Genomic DNA, 26280 nt, shown 5'->3' on the forward strand with positions numbered 1-26280 from the left:
AGACCTACTGCTGAGCTACTGCAGTAACCTACTAATGCAGCTTCCGATCTTCAGGCTTTCTACTGGAGGTTAATCAACCACTAGGTGAATCTGCCCTCAGTTCCACTTTTGTTAGTTTCTTCTGCTCAGAAACCTGCTAATTTACAAATAATCTTGTCACCAAATTAGACTAGCATCCAAGTTCTTTCACTAAAGAGTCTCATTCTGTCTTTCTAACTTTATTTCTTCATAACCCTCAGCATAAAGTCTTTCTTCTACATTGATTGGCAGCCTGTCCTTGAATAGGACTTGTATATTTCTGCTCTTCCCTCTCTACCACCCAAGCTCACCCTTCTCCTCTCTCCGCTTCCCCCAAACTTTCCTCCATCTACTCTGTGCAGCCTTCCCAGTATACATGGACTCTTTCTGTGGAGCTCGTAGGGCACAAGTAATTGTTACTCTTTGGTGTTAACCTCCTCTCACTAATAGTACTGACTAACTTTCATTATTTATCTGTCGTATGGCCTCACAAGATTTTTAGTTCCTCAAGTTCGAGAAATATGCCTAGTACGATGCTTTCAACACTGCAAATACTCATTAAGTGTCTCTTGATTATTTGATACAACTCTTTAGTTGACAAATCTCTGTAGTTCCTGTGCTGTTTCCTTATGATAAGTGAAGGCCATTAACTTTTCCCGGTCTGTAGGATAATGGGGAGTACTGTACTGATGCAATGCACAAAAATAAATGAAAATAATTGAATTTTAAAATTTAATTTGAAGCAACAATGACAATAAATGTGAGAGCTACTTCCACTTTTAGATTTGTCTACTCCTGGTGGATATCCTTATGAGTCTGGTAACAGAATGAACTCAGCACCCACAGAGAGCTAGAAATCAGATTAGGCTGAAAGTCAATAACTTAGTATCTCCTCCTGCTTCCTTCACGTGAAAGCTGGTTAACTTTGGGTCAGTCCCTGGAACAGTCTCAATCTCACTTTTTCCAAGTGTAGAAACAAGGATGTTTATATCTACCTGCCTGAGAGTTAGGTTTTTTGGTAAGTTCAAGAAAAACAATATATAAGAAAATTCTTTGTAAAATATAAAACAGTAAGTGTAAACAAGTGCTGTGGAGCTGAGTCCAAACAAAAATCCATTGGATTTAATGTTGGCCACGGTGACTTTCCAAAGTCAGTTACTCATTTATTGAACAAAGCTCTGTTGGGCTCCTACTTTATGTCAGGCACTCACACAGTGAGTAGTACAGGAAAAAACCCAATTCTCTTAGAGCTTACATTTTGGGGAGAGAAAAATGTTTCAGCAGAGTGGTGTGGATTGCAGTGGAGATGAGGAAGAATGGAGCATTCTTTCAAGACACGTGGAGATAAAGGAGAAGAGAGAATAACAGTAGCTGCATGAAAGAAACTCAACAGAAGTGTGAGATTATTTGTTCATTTTATGGACAGGGAGACTGGGACAACTTAGCAATTGAGAAAAAGATTCAGTGGCAGGTGATGAGTGGTGTGAGGACCCAAGTGGAAGGAGACCCTCTGGGGAAGAAAAGAGGAAGAATGAATCAATGGTTCAGATGAAGGAGGAGATATCTTATGAAAAAAGCAGAGATGCCTTTTTCTTTGATATAGGTGGAGGAAGATGCAGGTGTCTATTACATATTAATATCAATAATGATGAAAATTTATTGAACATACATAGTGAGATGCCAGGCCCTGTTCCAGGTGCTTTATGTATATTATCTCATTTGACCTTCACAACCATCTTATGAGATAGGTACTTTTATTATTCCCATTTTACAGATGATGAAACTGGGAGAGATTAGGTAACTTGCTCAACTTCATGAAGCTAGTAGGTAGTAGAGCTAAACCTCAAACATAGGCACGCTGACTCCACACATTTAACAGCAGGCTATTTGATGGCTCAATGGATATTTCCTGGGCTGGGGGGAAATAGAATTAAGTTGAAGAAAAAAAAATATATATATATATGTTGAAGTGGGGTGGTAGGATGTTGAAGGACCTTACATGTTCATTGCCACTGTGAAGATGGAGGCCAGGACATTTTTAACAGTGAAAAGAGCAGGGGTATGTGTAAGTGCTTAAAGACAGCTCACAGGGCCTTAACTGATCTTCTGAGTAAGTGTCAGTATCTACTGAGGCAGTTTTAGAAAAGAAGGACCAAGAATGGTTTGAGCAATGGTACCATTTAAAAAAATGATTTTGTAAGTCATCAGCTTCTAAGTAGATTACTTTCGAATATAAAAGTTTTAGTTAAATACGTTAGCCATTGCTCTGTGTCCCACTTCACAATCATCACTGAGAGTTCATTTTCTTTTACTATTGTACCCTACTTGCCAGTGGCTTGGAAGTTTTCATTATTTCTTCACTTTTTACTAGGAAGTGTCTTAAGTAATGGAAAGAATCTAGCTTCTTATATTATCTCTTTTATGTTGAAATTGGTTTCATAAATTATTTTTATGTATTTATAAGGATACAAATACCATTCATTGAAAATTAAACTCAGGGCAAAAAGTTTAATTATAAAAGCATACATGAGACTTTTGTAAAAAAACATTCAAATCATGCATTTTTATTGTCCTTACATCAATTAAGGGTGTGAGTGATTGGTATGGGACATCAACAGTAGTAATTCGTAGAAATTTTAGCCATCAACAGTAGTAATTCATAGAAATTTTATTTTGAAGGCAAATTTTATGTGTGCTTATAATGACAATATACTCTTTTTTCTCTAATAATGGAACCTTCTTGAAATGCTTTCTTCATTTAGAGACGTAGAAACCTGATACCACGTCAAACTGATTTCAATCTGATGCATGTTACACGTAGGTTTCAAGAAAGATATAAACACACGAATGAAGATCTTGTCCACATGCATTTTGAGAAACTTGAAAAATTTCAAAAACTCCAAGAAAAACAAAGATCTTTTAAAATCTAAAAGGTTTTATAGAACAATTTTTCCAGAAACTCATTAGTGCATAGTATATTGTTTGCCACTTATGTCTATATTACGCAATGCATAAGCACGAATCCAGCCCGAGTTGCCAGTTCCTGGTACAGGCCTCATGCTCTGCCTGCTCTCACCTTTCTCTCCTTCACTTTTCCCCTTTCTCTGCCTCCACCTTTGCTGATGGTCGCATCTCCCTGCGGCTAAGAACTAGAACTGCCATTCTTTGGAACAGTGGGACAACTTGACCTCTTTTTAAGTTGTCTGGTAGAAATGAATGCTTCAGATGCTTTAGTGATATGGGGGAGGGTTGATATCCAGAATGAAAATACACACATTTGATCGGCATAATTTGGGGATTCCAAAATTGTGTTTCAATACCATACTTTTCAAAATAAGTTATATTGACACATGCTTCCTAACGTTACACAGTTGTAACACCCAGTCCATTGGTTAATTGCTGAGTTCTTAAAATTTCAATGGAAATTTGTGTATCTGTGTACCTGTGAGTGTATAACATTGCATATTATTCTGATGAACTGAATAACTAAACTAATGTGTATGGGATATTTAGCAACGCTTGAGCAGAAGACGACAAAATGAAATAATGGCTAAAATCCAAGCAGCTATCATACAGATTCCTAAACCCACATCAAACCGTATTCTGAAAGCACTTGACACTCAAAAAATGTTGAAAAAGAAAAAAGAGGCAGAGGTAAGTGATAACCCTTTAATAATCTGTTGTGTTTATCTTAATGAAAGGATGATCTTCCCCTAAAACATATAGCGACTTCCCTGAACTCCCTACTTCCTTTTCAAATTACTTCTGGTATTGTCCCTTCTCATTTAAAACTCCTCCACCATATGCATATCCAATCCATTTTATAGTTATTTGTTCAGAAACAGAGAATGTAGCTTTAGGACAGGGATGGCAAATTCTATTAAATGACAGAACCTGTGTGGCTCCTGTGTTGTGGATTCTGTGGTCACTAACAAACTATGCCAGAGTGGGTGCTGTTGTAATGGGTCATGATACCCATGGGTACAACAGGGGCCAGTCCAGGTACCCATACCATGCATGTGCCATTCTTACTATTTGCTTTTCCTCAATACCTCCTCCCCATGCTACACTGTCTTTCTATGAAACCTAGAAATGTTAAGTACCTTGCTTGCTCTCATCATATTTAAATTTAAGATACTTACATTATTGATATTTTACTAGACCATACCAGCTGTCACTCATTCCAATAGGATATAATCTCATTATATTCCACAAGGGAACAATACTACGTTTTGATACTAATTCCTGCAATCTACACCGTATACTGCTATAATGATTGTTAGGGATATTCTCTCCCTTAAGAAAAAAGATTAATAACTACCATTTATTGATCATCTGCTATATGCCAGGCTGTGGGTTGGGCACTTCACATCATCTTCAATTTGTAAATAATTCTCTAAGTAGGGTATTATTTTCCCCATTTTTTAGATAAGGAAACTGAGACTCAGAAAACTGACATGTTTTACCCAAGTACACAATGCTGTTAAAGCAGAGATTGAGAGGTCTCTCTGATTTCTAAATCCATTGCATTTTATATTAATTCACTTTTTTAAATATTAAAAATCCTATAGTTAGATTCTAAAAAGTACTACCCACACAGAGGCTTTTTTTCTGACCCCATTTTAGTAAAAGTATTTAATTCTCATGTTTCCCTGAGTTGATTAAAGCTTATTAATAAGGATTTGCCGTAGGCAGAGGATTAGCTAAAATTAATTTTCAGAGAGCAAATTAATAGTGTAAGTAAGGTTGCACAACCTTAAATGTTTAAAACACTCAAGATAACTTTAAAGAAATATTTATGTCCAAAAAAAAATGCTTATTCTCATTTAAAAGAATTGTAATTAACAATGCATGTCCTGACTGTTTGATAATCTTTATTCTCATTAAATGCCCTTTGATATACTGTCAGAGCTAGACTTGTGAACTGAATGGTTCGGGTTAGGCAATTTTCACCTTCTTTTAGATATATTTAGCCTAGAAAAATATTCTAGAATGTAGCTTTTCAGATCTTGCTTCCTAATTAGCTTGAATTAGTAATGCATGTCACTTTATAAGTTTGAATGAATGTGGTAAATGAAAATTTTCAATGCTTTTTTAGAGGTGAAAAACTGATAATGAATTTCCTTTAAAGGATGTGGCCAATGAGATTAAGAAGTTTGAAGCATTAATAAAAAAGGATCTCCAAGCAAAAGAAAGGTAGGATGCAAATTATCTCAGTAATCACAAAACTGCATTCCGTTCTACTTTAACTTTTGAATATTTAGAAATAGTTTACCTGAAATAGCTGTTCCAAAGATGTTTTCACCTTCTAGAATCTTCATTAAGAGCGTATATTAAGGAAGATAAATGAGCTAAAATTCAGATTAGTTGTTCATTAACAATTTTTGTAAAATCAAAAGGGAAAGTGGCTATTATGAGATGTGAGGTTAATTTATTTTTCTATGTTATACTTACCCTTGTAAGTTCACACATACTTTTTAAACACTCACTAACATTTTTTCAAGTTACTATTAATTTACATTTGTCACAAAAAAGCCATTATTAGACTCTGGTTTGGTTGCCATCATGTTGCATCCTCAGAATTTAGCACAGGGACCAGCAGTAAAAAGTTGTTGAATGAGTTTGTTGACTGAATGGCACTAAAACAGTTCAATGAGTTCTTTACAGAAAGTGCCTGGTTAATGGGCTTCTTTTTCCTAAAGATAAAGATCTCCCCTTTTGTTTCCTATTAGGGGTCATTGCCTCACAGAAAATAATTGATTAGGGACTACACATATAGGAACAGCTTGAACTTCTCTGCATTTTTTTCATGGAAACTATCTAAACTCATTTATGTTTTATAGAATAGGAAATAAATCTCTTAAAGAAGAAAACTATACATGAATTATATACTTCAGTTCCATATTAATATTTTTAAGGAGAGGGAATAGAGTCAAATGAGGAGGAATAAGAATAAACTAGAAGGAGAAGTGGTGAGGAAGTCAAGTGTGAAAGGAAAGTGAAGCAGAATGAAGAATGTATACATTATTTGCCTTTCCCCCTTCCCTCTGCAGAAACTCCTGATGCCCTACCCTGAGCCCTCCCCATATTCATCAGTGCTCACCTCACTCCTAAAATAACCACAGCCCAAGCCTTACTCCTCCATGCAGCTGCCACCTGACCCCCGCCACGCCCACCCTTGACCTTGGCCCATGAAACCACTCCACTTCTTCCAACTCTTTCACTCATCTCAGCAGCCACATGCTCTGGAGTGACAAACAGACGGTGTCCACCAGAATGACTATCTTAAAATATTGAAACATTCTGTTGCTTTTCGTGAATGGTATTCTCTGGAGCCCTGCAGCCCACCCCTTTCTTGGGACGCCTCGATTTCCACACAGTTTAGCAACCAGACTCAACACCAAGCACAACAGCATCTCCCAATCCCGGTACCAGCATCCATTCTGATTCCTTAGTGTCCTTGCCCTGTCCGTGGTTCAGTGTTTTAAAGATCCTTCCTGTACAAACATTCACCCTGATCCTCACTGCCTTCCCAACCCAACCTGAACCTAGGCCTCTCTATCAGTTACCTTAGAAACCCCGAAACCAGAGTGGGTTAAATTAGATGGATATTTACTTCTCTCTCCTGTAATATTAATAGAAATCAGAAGGTAAGCAGCCCAGGGCATGTGTTGCTGCTCCAAGGTCAACAAGGACTGAGCCTTCCTTTTAGTTCCACTGTCCTGATGTGTGGTTTCTGTCTTCAAAGTCACATTCACAAATAAGAGATAGCTTCCGAGGCTCCGGCCATTTGGCCCACGTTCCAATATCAGGAAGGAGGAGAGGCAAAAAGTGGATATCCAATCTGAAATCGCTTCTTATACGAGCCTTCCCAGAAGCCTCATATAACATTTCTGCTTATGCCTTAGTCAGAATTCAGTCACGTGGCCATACCTAGCAGAATGGGAGGCTGGGAATTGTAGACTTTAACTGGGTAAGTTGTTTTCCTGAATAAAACCGTGGCTCTGTTTTGAGGGAAAAGGGAGGGAAATAGAAGTGTCTATCACAAGTCCTTTCTCTGCAGAAGCCTCCACTTGGTCTTGCCAGAGATTTACCGCTGCAGGCCCATGAGATACGGACATCCTCACTTCTTAGAGCAACAGGATATGGCCTGGGGCAGCTAGAGTCCCTAGCCTAGACCAGTCACCTGTGACTGTGAGAAGCCCCATCTGTGACTCCAAATCCCTTCCAGTACACTTCACAAAGGACATTTTTTTCTGATGCACACCCAAATAAAAAATGTTGAGAAGCACTGGTCTAGAGCAAACTTTTAAAGAAAAAAAAGCTATGGTACAATATGGCCTTTCTTAATCTCTGTTATTGACCACTGCTTCTTTAATTCATTCTGAATCCTTAGCTTAGAATCAAGCATGTTCTGGGCTTTTCCAGAAACTTCACACTACTTGATGACAGAGAGCACTAAAATCATCTCTTGGGTTGACCTTAGGAGCAATATCTACACCTGCCCCTTTCACAGCCTGCCTTTGAAAGACTTTCCCAGGGATGTCACTTCAAAGTCTATCTTTTCTCTTTTGTGAAAGAATGAAACAATGTCTCAGTGAGAACAATGCAAGAACAACCACTGCTGCTTTTTCCCAACATGAACTATTTCTTTATTTTTTAAGACAAATAATAAATGCCATCTGCTATTTGTTTCTTTAGCAGAGGCTGTTGGCTGCTGTAATCTGACATTTGGATTCATAGATTTACCTTAGTCTCCTTCTAGCAACTGCTTATATATATGCACAAATTTGGCCAAGGTTCCTATCACTAATAATTCATACACATACAATTATTAACTCCATGGAGGCCTGGCAAGCAAACAGATATAAAGAAAACATAATTATTGCCCTTAAGAAACCCACATCTCAGTAAAATGAATATTTATTCAAGTAAATATCACGTAGCTTTCTTCAGGCCTTAATTGGCATAAGACAGCAGATGGATGTATGTGTGGATGGTTGGACAGACTGATTGATGAACAAAGAAGAACCAGTATCTTAAGTATATTGTTGGTGACACAAATACAGTGTTGAGAGAGCTATTAACCCATGCTCAGTCTGAGGCAAAATCTTTTAAACAACACATTTAAGTAAAAATATAGTAAAGATTTTGATGAAGGATCTGAAAAAGTTATGCCACAAAATTTTCATAAATACTTAATTGCACTAAATCTTAATAAATAAATAGGGTTAAAATTTGTCTTTGATCTTACTGAGGCTTTGTTAGCTACACAGTTTCTGCTCAGTGACTCTCAGTGACAGAATACAATCAAAGGTTGAGCCCCTGCTGATAAAATAACCAGAATTTCAATGTGTGATTTTTTAAGTTATATTACACTTGTACAGTGCTTCTCAGCATATTATTTGAAATTTAGCAGACATTAGCTACATGTCAGGACTATGAGGCACAGGTACACAGGAGAGTAAACTAGGATACTTTTCTTCTGTGCTCAGAGTTCAACTGGAAGCAGCAAATGTACAAATAATGAACTATAATAAAATATCCGTACCATAAATATGTGATTATTAAACAGAACTAATGATAATTTAAGAATTTTAATTCAACTATGTAAATGATTTTGATCTTTGATTTAATGAAACTGCATGGCCTCAGATTAAAAACAACATGTGTGATTATTCATTAAACATGAATTAGCTATGCTTTTATAAGAACACTTCTGTCTATATGAGAATTGATGCCTGTTTAATCCCTGCATGCCGTAATAATGTGTCCTTGTTTTTTGAATAAGATTATGTTATAGTTTAAACTGAACACATCAATAACTTATGACATTAAGAATAATAATTATTCATAATATTAAAAGTCATTATTTCTTGGCAAGTAACATTATATCTTATACCATTGTACTGTTGTATTCTTTTTATTTTTTAAAGAGTATGCAGATGAGAATTGATTATTTGAAACTTATGTACATAAAAATGTATCTTTTACTTTTAAAGGCAACTTTTGAATGAATCTATAAATTCTGTACTAAGCCACCATTTGCCTCACTAAATTGAGTGTGTTTGCTTTCTGTTGGTGAGACCACCAACTCTTCCTGATCTGTGAGTTCTGGACATGAGGTAGGACAAGAGCCCCAAGGTAGATTTTCTCACTTGGGTCTCCAGGACTTGGGCAAGAGGCTAGGTCAGACCCGTGGTGCAAGTCAACTCTCCACTGCTGAGCTTCTAGTAAGAGCTGGGCTGCTGCCCTAAGGTGTCGGAAAGTTACTGGGAGCTCACAGAGCAACTTGCATTCACATAGGTGAGAGGAGAGTTGTAGTGGACAGAACCATCCATGGAAGTAGTCTCAGGGTCCTCACATTAGTGTACCTGGCCGACTCTTGTAGAAGTATGCCTTCCCTGACACTTGGGTTATCAATATTGCCTTACTCTTGACTCCAAGCCGGGGAGGCAGGAGGCCTAGAGCCAGCAGGAAGAAGAGGGAGAGAAATCCAGAATCTCTGGGCACAGTGAAGGTCATGAGAAGTAAAAGAGTAAGTAAGTAGGCTCCAGGCCTAGAAAGAAGGCTATGCTAAGGACCTCACAGATACAGAGTCCAGAAATGGGGGTGAGGCAAATGGAATCTGTTGGTAAGCTGTGGATCTTGCACTGAAGTTCTAATATTTGCTTCAATGCTTGTATTAATAAATGAACAGAGCATTCAAGGGAGCCGTCTCCAGAGGTCTTCCGCCACAGTCACAAGTAGTGGTGTGTGATTGAGTTATTTTTTAAAATTTAAATAAAAACTATTGTCCTTAGTGCATCCAAGACTTCTTTAGATACAACAGGCCAGACAACTGCTGATTTGTTAAACACTTATTCGGATGATGACTACATTAAAAAAATCCAAAAGCGCCTCAAAGAAGATGCTTTTGCACGAGAGCAAAGGGAGAAAAGACGGCGGAGACTCTTAATGGACCAGTTAATAGCCCATGAAGCACAAGAGGTAAGATATTTAATTGTTGATTGAATAATAGTGCTGGAAGATTTTACAAAATGTAGTCTTTTTTACACACATTTGTGTATCTTATGTATGTATTATGTGCTACTCTGAATCAATGTCACATCCTCACATCATAGCAGCAAATAACATTCAGAAAATAAATCTACATAAAACATTTACTAAAGAATCTAAAATCTGGTAATGGTTATACAGCATTGTGAATTTACTTAATTGTACATTGAATTGTACACTTAAAAATGAATTGAAATGGTAAATTTTATGTTATGCTTATTTTACCACAATAAAAAATACTGACAAAATAGGAATCTAAAATCTATGTCAGTCATGTATATCTATTGTTACATTTAGAGATAAAAGGAAACTTTTCATCCCAGTTTTATTAGGTATAATTGACAAATAAAAATTGTATATATTTAAGATGTATAATGTGATGTTTTGATATATGAATACATTGTGAAATGATTACCATAATCAAACTAATTAACACACCCATCACCTCACAAAAAAAAAAATAGTTACCATTTTTGTGTGTGTATTTGGTGAGAATACTTCAGATCTATTTTTATAAGTTCAACTTTTTTAGATTCCACATTTAAGTGAGATCATGCAGTATTTGTCTTTCTATGTCTGGCTTATTTCATTTAACATAATGTCCTCCAAGTTCAAACATGTTGTCACAATTGACAGGATTTTCTTCTTTTTTAAGGCTGATGGTATTCCATATATATACATACATATATGTGTGTATTTGTGTCTCACATTTTCTTTATCCATTTATCCATCAATGGACACTTACGTTGTTTCTATATCATGGCCATTGTGAATAGCGCTGCAGTGAACATGGGGGATGTAAACAACTCTCTGAGATACTGATTTCGTTTCCTTTGGATATGTACCCAGAATTAGGATTGCTGGGTCATATGGTAGTTCTATTTCTAATTTTTCAAGTAAACACTATACATAGTGGCTGTACAAATTTACATTCCCACCAACAGTTTACAAGGATTCCCTTTTCACCACATTCTTGCCAACACTTGTTATCTCTTGCTTTTATTTTATATTTTTTGATAATAGCCATCTAACAGATATGAGGTGATATCTTATTTGGTTTTGATTTGCATTTCTCTGATGATTAGTATCGTTGATCATCTTTTCAAATACCTGTTGGCTATTTGTTTGTCTTCTTTTGGGAAATGTCTGTTCAGGTCCTTTGACCATTTTTTAAATTGGGTTATTTGGTGTTTGGCTATTGAGTTATTTGAATTCCTTACATATTTTGGATATTAACCAAAATGTATGGTTTGCAAATAGTAATTTCCCCCATTTTGTAGGTTGTCTCTTCGCTCTTCCGGTTGTCTCATTTTCTATGCAGAATTTCTAGCTAGATCAAATCCCACTTGTCTATTTTTACTTTTGTTGCCTGTACTTTTGGGGTTGTGTTAAAAAAATAATTGCCTAGACTAGTGTCAAGAAATGTTTTTCCCTATATTTGCTTCTAGAAGTATTATAGTTTTAGGTCTTATGTGTAAGTCTCTAATCCATTTTGAATTGATTTTTATATATGGTGTGAGATAAGGGTACAGTATCATTCTCCTGTATGTGGATATCCAGTTCTCCCAGCACCATTTGTTGTAGAGACTGTCCTTTCCCCATTGTATAGCCTTGGCATCCTTATTGAAGATCAATTGACTGTACACATGTAGATTTATTTCTGGGCTCTTTCTTCTCTTTCACTTGTCTATATGTCTGTTTTTATGTCAGTACCATACTGTTTTGAATACTGCATCTCTGTAATATATTTTGAAATCAGGAAGTGTCATGCCTACAGTTCTGTTCTTCTTACTCAAGATTGCTTTGGCTGTCTGGAGTCTTTTGTGGCTCCATATGAATTTTAGTATTGTTTTTCTATTTCTGTAAAAAATGCCATTGGAATTTTGATAGGAATTGCATTGAATCTGTAGATCACTTTAGGTATTATGGGCATTTTAACATTATTAATTCTTCCAATCCAGGAACATGGGATATCTTTTCCATTTATTTGTGTCTTCTTCAATTCCTTTAATTAATGTTTTATAGTTTTCAGTGTGGATCTTTTGCCTCCTTGGTTGAATTTATTCTTAAATATTTTATTATTTTTGATGCTATTGTAAATGGGATTGTTTTTCAAATAGTTCATTGTTAGTGTGTAGGAATGCAAACGATTTTTATATGTTTATTTTGTATACTGAAACTACTGAATTTGTTTTTTGGTTCTGACATTTTTTTTTAGTCAGTCTTTAGAGTTTTCTATATGTAAGATCATGTCATCTGCAAACAGAGACGTTTTACCTCTTCCTTTCTGATTTGGAATGCTTTTTTTTTTCTCTTTCTTGCCAGTTTCCCTGGTTAGGACTTCCAGTACCAATAGAAGTGGTGAGAGTGGGCACACTTGTCTTACTTTTGATCTTAGAGGAATGGTGAAAATCTAAAAGCTTTTAGCATTATAGCTTTAGGTATGATGTTAACTGTGAGCTTATCATATATGACCTTTATTATGTTGAGTTACATTCCTTCTATACCTAATTTGTTGAGAAATTTTATCATGGAAGGTTACTGAATTGTTTCAAATGTTTCTTCTGTATCAATTGATATTATCAAAAATGGAACTTTTAAATGAAAACATGGAAAACTAGTTAGTCCTCTCAGTTTGATCTACTCCAGTGGTTCTCAAAGTGTGGTTCTTGGACCAACAACATGAGCATTGGCAGGAAACTTTTAGGAATGTGAATAATTAGGTCCCATCATCCATGTTAACAGGCCCTCTAGGTGATTTGATGCAGCTATAGATTGAGAATCACTGATCAACTCTTATGTTGAACACATATTTACTGAACCTCCTCTGTGCTCCGGGGACTTGCCCTAGTCCTGGGATACAATAGTGAACAAGAATAATGGGAAATCTGCTCTCACAGACCTTGCTGTTTGGGAGAGGATCTGTAAACAAGCAACTACATTGGAGTGTGGAGGTGCCATGAGGGTGATGGGAAGGACAGGCGACACATGGGAGGGAAGTCCAGCCCTGACCTGGTTCAGAGATGATTTCTGGAGGGGGATAGCACAGAAGCATGAGGAAGGGTCAGAGTTAGCTAATTGAAGGTGAGGGTGATTTTAGGGGGTGGGGATGGGGGTTAGTTTCCAGCAGAGGCCAAAATGGTGGAAGGTAAACTGTGTCTCTGGAGAGAATATCGTATGGAAAGGCTCAGGGCTTTTAGCAAACTAAATGTCATCAGGCAGGTGTCACCAGAGGTCAAATCATAATGGGCCTCGTAAGATATAAAGAGGCAAATAGGAGATTTTATCCTGAGTGCAAAGGGGAACAAGAGTGACAAGGCTAGATTTGCCTTATAGAAAGATGGTTCTGGCTTTAGTTTTAAGAATAGATTACAGGAGGCCTAACCAAGTTATAGCTGTTGCTGTAATCCAGGTAAGAAACTATCCCCATTTAAATTTAGGGGAGCGGCAGTAGTGATGGAGAAAAGTGGCTTCAGGAGCTATTTTAGAAGTAAAATCAATGGGACTCACTGATTCATTAGACATGGGGGAGTGAAAATGTGGGATGAGGGGCTGAGTGTCTGGCTTGGGCAGCTGAGTGGGTAGAGGAGTCATTTGCTGTGATACAGAAGACGGTAAGAGGAATGCACTTGGAAGAAGGTGATTTGAGTTGTTAAAGTAAATAGGACAAATCTGTATGGCTGAGATGTGAAAGACCATTTGAAGATACTTCTTTTATTCACCTGACTACATCTGGTCTGCTCAGTGGTTCTGTTAGCTGAAGGGAGATCCAAGCTTCATGTAAATATGAAGAGGTGAAACTGTTTATCCATGCGGTCACTCCTTTCCTAGTGAAAAATTCAGAGAATAACTCTGCCATCTCTTTGTGCTAAAAGATTATTTCTTACTTCAGATTCACATATATTTTTACTCAGTCAGCTTGACAGTCACTCTTTTAATTAAAGAATTACAAATTATGAAAATTAGATGATTAAAAAGTAGATTTTAAAATAACTACCTATTTCAAGTTTCATTAACTAGCAATGGGATTTTGAACACACATTTATTTTACAAAACAGTTGTGTGTTGGCTGCTAGGTTTTTTCTTTCTATTTTTCTGCTTATAATCCATGATTGATATTTACCTAGAAAGTGGGGTGAATGAATTCTTTCTAGCTTTCCTCACTTTCAACCAGAATGCTCTTAGCATTGATTTTTTAAGGCTCTAGCTTGAGATCTCTTCAGGGATCCAGCAACCTAAGAGACACTGAAGGAAGTCGGCGCTCTAACTAAAGATATTTCCACCAAGGGAGCTCATCTCTGTGCTGCTTCTTCTCTGTGTTTGGGGAAGCTGCTACATCTAGAACCAGGCTGGGTCATGCAGCAAGGGACCTCCGCTCCCACTGCTTCCTTCCCATTAAGTGTCCCCACTTCCCTGTGCCACTGACCCAAGTGCCTCTGCTCCACAGTGGTGGAATGTGTGCCATGGTCTGCCTTCCCATCCATCCTCCTCTCCTCCAAAGAGAAAGTGGTACTTGTCAGGGTTAGCATTTCCTCTGCTTCCCTCAAGTATCTGCTGCTTTTTTGGAGCGTGACATGAATCTTGTGTCAGCCCTAGATACTTTGATTTGGCTCCATTTGCAGTGAATCTATCAGAAATGCCTCATAATATCTGCTCTAGCCTCCAAGTTGTTGCAGTCTCCCCCTGGAGTTTACAGACCCTTGTTTTAGTTGGACTTATAAAGAGAGAGCCAGAGATCTGTGCTCAGGTTGCTATCTTGCCTAGCTATCCATAAAGAGATGTCATTATGTGAATGAAATGATGAGACTTAAGTTTAGAAGGATCACTTGAACGTTTTTAGAAGATAGATTCTGGAGAGGGATTGGGGGGAAGGCAAGGTAAGGGGAGGGGCTGATGTCCACTATGGGGTGTCAATGGGCAGTGTCAATAGGTACCGAATGGAGTAGACTGATTTAAAACCATACATAGGAGGCAAAATAGACTACTTCTTCAAGAGTTGTATTAGGGTGACAAGAGGAATGGACTTAGGATGACCCTAACATTTTAGGTCACCAAGTCATAGGTTTATAGTGTCATCAATGGAGATGGGGAAACACTGGGGGAGGACCAGGTCCAAAGGGGGGTTACTGAGTTTAGTTTAGGACTTGAGTTTAAGTACTTCATAGGCATTTAAGTGAAGATTTTCAGACCGTGAACTCTGTATGGCTCCCAACTGGTAGTGCGATCATTTGGCCAACATCTTAGCTTGTTCTTGGGATTCATTCCAGCACACCTATCTCTACCTTCCCAGAACCTTTTCTGGATTATTTCCTTGGAACTGGCATTTGAACACCAGACACGTCCCCCATCTCTTAACTAAAAGACCCTTGAATACTTAGCTTCCACGTCTTTCCTGCCATGCTCCATTCCTCCAGGAGAGCCACTCGGGCATCTTTAGAGAAGTAAAGCAATGGTATGCACCAGAGTAAGCTCCTAGCTCCAACTCATGGGAAAGGCAGAGGTCTTGGCAATCAAATTGAGCATGTTTTGGATTGTGTATCTATAAGTCTTCCCCAAATATGATTAAATATACTGAAAAGAGAAATGTGACTTCTCTTATTTTCTATTTTGTTCATTGCAAATGTAGACTATTTCATCTATGTTAAGGGTTAAACAGACATCTGTAGGCTGCCCTAAGCACTTAACCGTAACATATTTTTCTATGAGAAAATGTGTCCCAAATTGTAATGAAACTTTGGGAAAAAGTATGTTTCTAAAACATGAACTACTTGTACAACGGAACAAAAAAATAATCTTTTCCACTCAACTTTTGGTTGCAGGTCTTAATACACTTGATGGTTCTTCATACTGAAGCTTCATATACATAGCATTGACTCATCCATTCAACAGTAATTTCTTTTCTTTTCCTTTTTAATCATAATGTGTTGTCATCTAAGCAATAACCAAGACATATCTGACCAACCCAGTTCTTCATCAGGGTCAGAATGACCAGCTCTCAACAACCAAATTGCCTTGCCATGTAGATACAGACAAATATAGAATATATTCCAAATTCAATATAGAATTCACTTGGAATAATAAATCAAGGCTCTACTTTTTAAAAATATGGCTGTGACTATGCTTTATGTATCCCAAACCACCCCCAAAATGTGGTAGGCAGTTTGGGCTGGGCTCAGATGTATGCCTTTTGCTGGTCTTACCTGGCTTCTCTCAGATATCTTTGGTTGGCTGGTGGGTTGGCTGAGGCTGGCTGACTTGGAAGAGTTTCATTAGTTCCAACTGAGAAGGCTGGTGTCTCTTTCTCTATGGTTTCTCATTTTCTAGCTGAGCAGAAACTGTGGCAAGGGTCGCAGGAGAATTAAGAAAGTCAGACAGCAAGTGTTTTGTTTTATTTTTGCTAATGTCCCATTGGTGAGTTCAAGTCAGAGGTCACCCCATACCCCATATTTAAGGAGTGAAGAAATAGATTCTACTTTTTGATGGGAATATTTGCAGGATAGCATTGGAGGCTGTGGATGAAGAAAACTGAAGAATCTGTGGCCATTTTTACATTCTGCCTCACCTCCACTATTGGACCTCAAAAGAAACAAATGATTAATATTAAAGCTTCTAGAATGTTGTAACTAGATGAGACATATGTTTCAAAGTTGTCCATGATTTTATTCTTATCTGATATATTAATAACAGAAAAAAATTCATATTTATTTTCAGTTGAATTGTATTTAATCTACACTTTTATATAATCCCCAAGTTCAAGTTTTGGTATTTTCCACAGAGTGTTATCGTTATTTGTATCTTGATTCTGAACATATATATAGTATTTCTCCCACAATCTGAAACAGTGTCACTAGTGATGCCAGATTTTCTTCCTGAACAATTCGATTGTTGAGTGTTAAATGGACAACCCCAATGTTTAGTTAGATGTTCTTCTGAGTCTTCTCCCTGGAGAACTTTAATTATGGTCTCCTTCCACATGGTGTCTCTGTTTAGACAGAGTGAGAGAGCTTGAAGATGCTTGGAGATCATCTTCTACCCAAACGCTTCATTTCCCCTGTCAAGAAATAGGCCCGGATAATCTGAGTTACTCGCCCAAGGCTGCAAGCCAGTTAATGGTACAGCTGGGGCTGCACTGGCAAGGGCCTCTGATTCCCAGTTTGATGCTTCTTCCACTGTTCACTGGTTCCCCTTCGTTTCTCTTAAAATAGCCAAGGGAGCCAAGAGAGTGCATCTAGTTTCTCTCTCAGGTTACAACCACTCAGATTTTCTAAGATAAACTGCAGGTCATTTCCCCTTAGCCTGTTCTCCAATCTGCCCAATCTATCGTGTAGGAATTGAGATGGCCCCCTGGGAACTAAGCAGATCTGCTGTCCTCAGCCAGACAATGTCTGCATTTGTTTTAACAACTAGTATTTATGTTAAGGGTGCATATAGCCAAAAACCAAAACAAACAAACAAACAAACAAAAAGCGTGCATATAGCACAATTCCAAGTTTCTGAAAACATGCTTATAAATGGAGAATTACACCCTTTGTTTATAAAACCTTGAAAAAAATTACCTAATCTATTTTTTGATCCGATTTTAAAGGAAGTAATAATTCATCTAGAATAAGGAGTTGCAAAACCATGTGTTTCCGGAGACCAAAAGTATACAACTGTCGGTGGAAATTTTCATTTTTATAACTCAATTTTTGCCATGTTCAAATTTAAATCAAATAGCAGAATATCAATTCTGCAGGTGAATACTATGCCTTTTACACATGGTTTACGTGTAGGCTTCTCAGCCCAGCGGGCAATGTGGGCATCACCTTGACAAATGATTGGCTCTCGCAATGGTCTTTCCAGGAGGCTTATCGGGAGGAGCAGCTGATCAACCGGCTGATGCGACAGTCCCAGCAGGAGCGCAGGGTCGCCGTGCAGCTCATGCACGTTCGGCACGAAAAGGAGGTTTTACGGCAAAGCAGAATTTTCAGAGAAAAACAATATGAGGAAAGACGGCTTAAAGATTTCCAGGATGCTCTCGATCGCGAAGCGGTAAACAATATATCCCTTAAAAATCCTCCTAAGTTTACTTTTGATCCTTCCTACCAAGTCAAGGTAAACAAGGCTGCGTTTAGATGCCAATCATTTAATGAGTTAATTTTTTGTATGATCTCTCTGTTTCCTCCCCATTTTTATCTTTGTACAACTGCACTGCATCTACATACTATACTCTCTCCCTTTAGTCTTGATTCTACAAATATTTAATGCTCACCCTCAGTCCTTATGTCTACATCTCTCTGGTCATTTCTGTTGTCTGAAGCTCTCCAGTAGATTCCTCAAGAACAGCTCATGGGAACAATATTCCCTGAGTGCTTGCCTATTGATAACAGTATGTGCCTTTTATACTCACCAGGTTTGTTGTATATAAAATCCTTAGTTCACATTTTCTTTCCTTGACTATCTTAAATGCATTATTCCATTTTCTTCAGGTAGAAAGTGTGCTGTCAAAAAAAGTGAATGATAATCTAAATTTTGTTTCCTTGAGTCATTACTCTTGTTTCCTAGAAGCATAAAGGACTTTCTTTTTCTTTAAAGTCCACTAAGTTCACTGGAATGTTATTGGTGTTCATTATTCTAAGTGAATACTATTTTCAGGCAGTGAGAGCACTTTCAAGCTGCCTCCTTTTTATAAGACACCATTAGTCTTGGATAAGCAATTCCTTGCTTTCTGGTAAAACAAGATTTCCCAGGCCCATACTGTACTATTCCGTCCTCAGAACTAGAACAAGCCATTTTTCTAGAGTACCCTGGTTCATTGTAGTTGAGAATGGTTACAGAAGCCAAGATGTAGGTGCCAGGTATGCTCTTGGCCACCACGGTGTCATTGTGTCTAGGCCCTTTATAACTCTGAAAATCAAATTATCTAATCTTTTAGTTATTTGATATGTTAACATTTTCCTTATCTTTATATGTACAGTTCTAATAGCCAAAATAGATTTTATCAAGGGATTTATATGAATCACTTCTTGTCTTGTTCCTCTTGGGGTGGTTTCACATTTATTCAGTCTGTTAAGCCAGATTTGATTGAAGAAGTATAAAGCTCATGTGAGTGGCATTTTAGATAGCCTGTCTTTACTGTCATAAAATATTCACAAAACCAGGCTGAGCAGAAGAGAAAACCTTACAGAAAATTGGAAGGCAATGCTTTATTTATCAGCATCATGGTTTCCACTGTGATATTCCATGAAAGTGGAACACATTTTTTTGCCAAAATTATGCAATTTTAGAAATGTCATTTGGAAAGTACAGTATTCTCCAGAGTCAGGAAAATGGTGCTTTTGCCTCTGTAGAACAGACAAAGCCAAAGCGTTAGGAGGAGAGCGGGGAGCCATACGCCATGAATTTGACCTGCATGATCTCAAGTGTCTTTAATAGCCGAATTATCTGGATAATTGTTTCATCTCTCTTTTTTGACAAGAGTAAACTTGAATGGATTGAGTGGCATTTGCTTACATTAGAAATAAGTGCCTGTTTGCTAAATATGTTTGCTTCACAAGCCCAGTTAACTCAGTGCAAAATAGTAAAGCACCGGTCTCAGAGCAGGACTGATCTCACTGTGATGAGAAGCATGACCTGTTCTTTCCTTACCTGGGCTTGGACTCACTTCAGAGGATTGGGACACTTGGTCTGCTAGAGCCTCAGAGGCCAGAATTTTGAGGCTCTGAAGCCCCTGAAAAAAATTTACGCAATAACCTTTTCCCAAAATTGAGGTATCTGCTTGCCGGGCACCCCTCCCTCTGAGATGGCCTGATTTCACAGTTTGAATGCATCACGTCCTCCAGCAGGAGTGGTTCCTAAATACTTAGGCTGGTTGCTAAGTAAGCAGGGAGGAGGAGAGGGAGAAAGGGAAAGAGAACTTCATGTTTTTCACCATCAGGAGTTTTTGTTTGTTTTGTTTGGTTTTTAGGTTAAATCTGCTGATCTCTTTTTTGAAGGCAAATGGGCATATATTCTATATTAATTAAAACAGTTGCTGATTTCAAAGTTCAGTGCCACCTACTATTATTCACAGTAATTCATTGCAATGGCATTCAACACTTGTGAGCCTTCACTCTGAGTCCAGCATTGAGCTACGTTCATTACATGCCTTATAATTCTCACAGCACCATTTGGCAGTGGACGCTGTTCTTGTGTACATTTCATCTGTCAGGAAGACGAAACTTAGAAAGCTCAAAGTTGCACAGCTTGGTGGTGTGGCCCTAGCACAGCGGTTCTCAGCGTCTAAGGTCCAGGCTCATCACCGCTGAGAGTTACGAGCTCCCGCGGACTTCTTTTTCCTTTTTCTTCTTTCTTTATTTAGGGCTAAAAGCCACTTTGCTGTAATGGGACTGGAAATTGTGGGTTTAGCACAGGGGATGGGGAGAGGGGAGAAATAGCTGACTCCATGGCTAAAAAGAAGGAAGAAAGGCCTGGAAGGAGAGAGGGAGCAGGGACGGAGGGAGAGAACACTGGGAGAAAGCTGCTCCATTCCTGCAGCGGGTGTTCCTGGGCTCCCGTCAAGGTTCTGGTTCTGTGGCACCTTAAATATTTCCACATGCTTTCCAGGCACTCAGTAGTAAACCAACCTCACAACCCATTTCACTGGCTCGCTCTGTAAATTGTCATCTGGCTGCTCCTACCCTCTCAGATTTCTCTTCCCTCTGAAGTCTTCACACTTCATGAAGCATGCCATAAGGCTCTATACTTAAACTGGATGCTTTCTCCATGAAAGCAGGGCCTACAAAACAATACAACAATAACAAATTCTGGTGTCATTCCTGAACATGCCAAATGTACAGAATTGACCTCAGAGGTCACCCAGACCAACTTCTTTCCCAACAAAACTAAAGCAAACTAACAAAATCAAACAACAATAACAAACCAAATGAAGCTTCCATTTGGCTCAGTGGACAGTAGCAGCCCATTGTCACGCATTTAGTTACTTGTGAATAGTATCATGACAACAGGTATTCGCTCTGACAGTTAATTTCTCTTCATGCCGAGTCTTTTTACCACCCCCGCTTCACAGAGAGGAAGTGGAGACAAGGGGAAGCTCTGATTTGGCCAAGGTCCCACAGCTAGTACTTGACACCTGTACAAACTAAGGCTTGAATTCAAACACAGCTCCTGCAGACCCATGTTTACTGCTATCGTACACTTGTTGGGTTAAGTTTCAGGAGGCAGCTCTTGTTTCTGGAGCACGTTAGCACAGGATAGAATTTCTCAAGGAGTTGGTGTAACTGTTTGAAAAGCAACATTTGATCATGCCAAGTTTGACCTTTGTACTTAGTATGAAGAGTGGGTTCCCTAAACAAAACAATAGTGCAAAGCAAACAGAGGGTAATGCCAAACTAGTCAAGTATTTTGTTACTTTCTGCAGAAATACATGTCTCTATGAATGAATTTTATCTATTTATTTAGGTTGTAACCGCAGAAGGTTTTGTTGTCTAAACACATTTAACATTTGTTGGCAAATGTGTTATATTCTCAAGCCACTATAATCAGGGAAGTTCCAAAATGTTTTCTAAGTATAAATCATTATCCTAGAAGTCTCCCGCTAAAAGACATAGGGCATTGGCCAGAGCAGATGTGTCAGGTTAAGGCTCCTGAGATGGGTACAAAGGAGCCAGCTATGCTTGGGAGCCAGCTATGCTTGCCTGTTTCTCTGTGATCCCCCACTGTATTTGCAGCCCATGAACTCAGGACTTCTTTTTAAACACTTCAGATCCAATTTATCATTAATCCACATAGCACACTTTTCTCTGTACTGGGTTTTGCTGATTACATAAGCTAAGGGTGGGATATTGCCCATATTGTCTTTGCCATCACACTCAGTACTTAACGTATTAAGGAGAAAGTGCTCTCTCATTTTTTCTGATATAAAAGGAAGTTTCATTCTATTTAGAGATTTTTTTTTTAGCTATTGAAATGATGACATTATTTCTACTTGAATTATTGCCCAATTACAGTGACTTAAAAATGTGTCTTTGCTTCTTAGGCTTTGGCCAGACAAGCCAAGATTGATTATGAAGAACAAGCCCTCAGAGTTAAGGAAATTCATGAGCAGATTGCCGTGGAAAGGGTTCAAGCTCGTTACAGAAAGCATTATTCAATATGTGCAGAAATTTTGGATCAAATCCTTGATTTGTCCACTAAAGTGGCGGACTATCGAATGTTGACAAATAAGTAAGTGTTGTTTTTTATTACAATAGTTAATACAATAGAGACACCACAGCAAACGAGAAAAGGGTAAGACTGTGATGTAGGCACTAAGCTGATAAGTAAAGAGAGATAACAATGTTTTGTGAAATGAAGACTAAGACGTGGGGTCCAGGGTACCTTGATTACAGACTTAATTCACCCAATGACTAGCCTGATTTAAGGTGTTTTTTTGTTTTGTTTTGTTTTGTTTTGTTTTGTTTTTGCGGTACGCGGGCCTCTCACTGTTGTGGCCTCTCCCGTTGTGGAGCACAGGCTCCAGACGTGCAGGCTCAGCAGCCATGGCTCACGGGCCTAGCCACTCCGTGGCATGTGGGATCTTCCCAGACCGGGGCACGAACCCACGTCCCCTGCATCGGCAGGCGGACTCTCAACCACTGCACCACCAGGGAAGCCCCTGAGGTGTATTTATGTCTTTTTTGTTGTTGTTGTTGTGGCCTCTCCCGTTGAGGAGCACGGGCTCCGGACGTGCAGGCTCAGCGGCCATGGCTCATGGGCCCAGCCGCTCCACGGCATGTGGGATCTTCCCAGACCGGGGCACGAACCCATGTCCCCTGCATCAGCAGGCGGACTCTCAACCACTGCACCACCAGGGAAGCCCAGTCGTCAGTATTTTTAGATATATTGTGCTTTCAGAGCACAGTCAAAGAAAATTTGAAGAACCAGTGGCTTTAGGTAACATTTATTCATTCAAACCTACTAAGCTTCAGCCATTTTACTGGCTATTAGAAATGTCATAGTAAGAGGAACCTCTGGCCTCAAAGAGCAGATCCTGGTGAATGAACATAGTAATAGAAAGACTAAGATTTAAGATGTGTATTTAACTAAACATTGATTCCTCTCAACCTTTTTTTTTCTTTTTTGCTGTAGCCTGATTCCATATAAGTTGATGCATGATTGGAAGGGACTGTTTTTTAATGGAAAGCCCATATATGAGCAAACGTCTCTTAAGCATCTGCCAGCTAAGCTCTCTGCAGAACAGCTTATAGAACTGGAGAAAAGGGACTTGCTAGATAACAATGATTATGAAGAATATAAGGTACCTACTGATGTGTAATAATTAAAGAGAATGCAACATAATAAATAGTGTTGCTTTAGCATTAATTTTGTGATATTATTTCTTTTCATCTCTACTAACAAAACTGGGCATTTTATGTTTGCATTTTCCCTTGGTTTAATTTGTATTTATAGTACCAACTTTTAAATACCTAACCTATTCATAATCTATTATCTGTTACTTCCAGTAATACTAGAGGGTGGTCTGAAAAAAAATTACACATAATACAATAGGTAGATTTCAGAATTTTAAAGCTTTTAATTATTCATTAGCAATTTTCTGTGTGTGAGCTGTCTACCTTTGCTTCAAAACCCCTGGTTAAATGTATGTTTCTAAAATTTATCTAAATAGCATATTGTTTTTGGAGGAAAATGGAAGAAGAGGAGGTCTGAGTTTTCCAAGTAGCATAGATGCAAACAAAATTTTATTCAATGAGATTTTTAAAGGTATGGGGTGCCAACTATGCTTCTTAGAAGAGCTGCTGAAAAACCTTTGGAGTAAACAGGCCAAGGTCCCATTATTGGCACTGCCAACTGCTAACTGTGAGACCTTAGGTGGCCAGTCCCTTAAGTGCTAAGAGTCTCGGTTTCCCGATATATGAAATGGGGATAATAATATGATTACCTTATTTTGTTGTTGTGAAACTTATTTAAGGTAATATGTGTTAAACACTTAACCAAGTGCACTGAGTGTTGGATGCAAATAATATGTACCAGTTTCTTACCTCACCACCCTGCCCTCCCTACCCCACTTCATTTCACTTTTAGTGGGAAAGATGTGAAATGAATGGCTATGGGATAGAAGTTCTGCGTAGATCATCAGCATTGGGGTGAAGAATGAGGCTTTTAATTATTAGAAATATTATTGAATGAGTTTCAGAAGAGTAGTAAATTCAACATGAAAAAAAGAAAACATTGGACTTGCCAGGTGGCGCAGTGGTTAAGAATCTGCCTGCCAATGCAGGGGACATGGGTTTGAGCCCTGGTCTGGGAAGATCCCACATGCCACGAAGCAACCAAGCCCATGTACCACAACTACTGAGCCTGTGCTCTAGAGTCCATGCTCCTCAACGAGAAGCCACCACAATGAGAAGCCCACACACCACAATGAAGAGTAGCCCCCACTCACCGCAACTAGAGAAAACCCACGTGCAGCAACGAAGAACCAATGCAGCCAAAAATAAATAAATAAATTTAAAAAAAAAGAAAAGAAAAGATGATTCAACCCAATCATCTGCTGGTATTTAGCAAACACTCAATGTCTGTTGAAAGGATTCACGAATAAAATGAATGAATGACAATGAACAAGGCAAAGTGTAAAATAGCACTAATATGTAACTATTGAAGAAGACAAGCTTATTTTAAAAAGAAGGAAAGAAAATGAGATTATGAGAAACTAAACATACACCATATTTTAATTGGATGAATCTATATTTGGATCACTAAAATAATTATTATTTATTAAGGATTGGCCAGAACCTTACGGGATATATGTGCATATTTATTTTGCATGGTTGTAGAATATTCTAGATCTAGTATGTCAACCTAAAGTTCAATGCTACATAATAAAATGCTTTGACAGTGTCAAACTATGTGAAGGTATTTCTTTCCATTGTAAATTCAAGTCATTTTACTTGACAGATTTTGCTGATTCATGAAATATTTATTTCTGAGTTATTTCTTAACCAGCTCTATCTTGTTGCTTTCATAAATCAGGAGACCTGGTAGTCTGCAGCTTAGCAAAGATTTGTCTTTTTAACTATTTTCTTGTTTGGGAAATTGTTACCACAGGAACATGCTTGTCTCACCCACATCCTGAAGCAGCCTGTACGTTTCTTTTGCAAGAAATTATAAACATTTTTTAGGAGTACGTGGATGTCTGGTAATGCAGTTTATTTTGTTTATGGCCTTTGCTGTTGTCCTAGAAGTGAATACTACCTTAGGACTTCTGATCTGTGTTTATATGTTGTGTTCATTTTGACTACATGATGGAAAATATACCACATACAGGTGTTAGCATCTACTGTAAACTATCCTATTAGCATTCCCTATTATTAGAGCTTTTGTCTCCTCAGATACTTGTTAAATGTTTTGCATTTAAGTAAAAAATAAATGTTTCAACTTGGAAAATACATTATCTGGCTAAAATAGTCTTTCACAACAGGCAGAGGATCAACACATCTGGCTTAATAAACGTGGAACAGTTTTAGCAAAGTGCTAACTTTGCTCAGGATTTTTAATACGTCAATCAAACACGTACCTTAGAAATTGATCTTCAAAAAGTTTACATTCTTAGCATATTTTATTAATGCCTATACCCACCATCAGTGTAGAACAGATGCTTCCTGGTTTTGAGATCATACTTTTAAAGTTCCATTAGAGTAAGCTATCATGTTTAAAAATTTTAAATATCACACCTAGAAACTGGCATAAAAACAAAATTTTGCTCATGTCCATGTCATATATAGCTGCCAATAATTTGACATTATTTCCTAATCATCATACTCTATAGACTGGCTACATGTGAGAGAGCTGTAGCCCAGGAATGGTGTGGCCAAAAATATCATTTATCTCTCCTAAGAAGGAGACAGAAGCAGCATCATGGAGCAGCCAAACGCTACTGGCATTCCCAGCCAACTGCCATAGGATAACAAGGAGTTGTTTAATAGAGAGTGGGGAGGAGTCCCGAAATGCTATGGACCACCAGCAGCAGGCTAAGCCAGGAGCCCAGCTGCTCAAGTTCAGCTAACAGCATACCCCCCACATAGCAGCCACTGGTTCTCCGTTATGCAGTGGACTCCTCCTGGTAAACCCCAGACTCCCCCAAATGCAAATCCTTTCCATGATTCTTCCTGGAAAATGACTCACAATTCCATAGCATCTTATTTTAACATAAGTTGCTTATTAGCA

At 38.2% G+C, this 26280-nt stretch overlaps 1 protein-coding gene across 1 annotated transcript in view; it reads left to right on the forward strand.

The window, feature by feature from the left end:
- SPEF2 (sperm flagellar 2) overlaps positions 1-26280 on the forward strand; it is a gene marked incomplete at its 5' end in the record, with an annotated part of 165638 nt that overhangs the window by 18658 nt on the left and 120700 nt on the right. Inside the window, 6 exons of the mRNA XM_081232588.1 lie at positions 3532-3672; positions 5150-5214; positions 9822-10008; positions 17920-18108; positions 22094-22281; positions 23185-23353. Coding sequence (XP_081088714.1) covers positions 3532-3672; positions 5150-5214; positions 9822-10008; positions 17920-18108; positions 22094-22281; positions 23185-23353 — 939 coding nt within the window. The remainder of the gene's footprint in view (positions 1-3531; positions 3673-5149; positions 5215-9821; positions 10009-17919; positions 18109-22093; positions 22282-23184; positions 23354-26280) is intronic.

Source organism: Mesoplodon bidens, assembly GCF_964165515.1.
Source record: "Mesoplodon bidens genome assembly, chromosome: 4".
NCBI classification, from domain to species: domain Eukaryota; kingdom Metazoa; phylum Chordata; class Mammalia; order Artiodactyla; family Ziphiidae; genus Mesoplodon; species Mesoplodon bidens.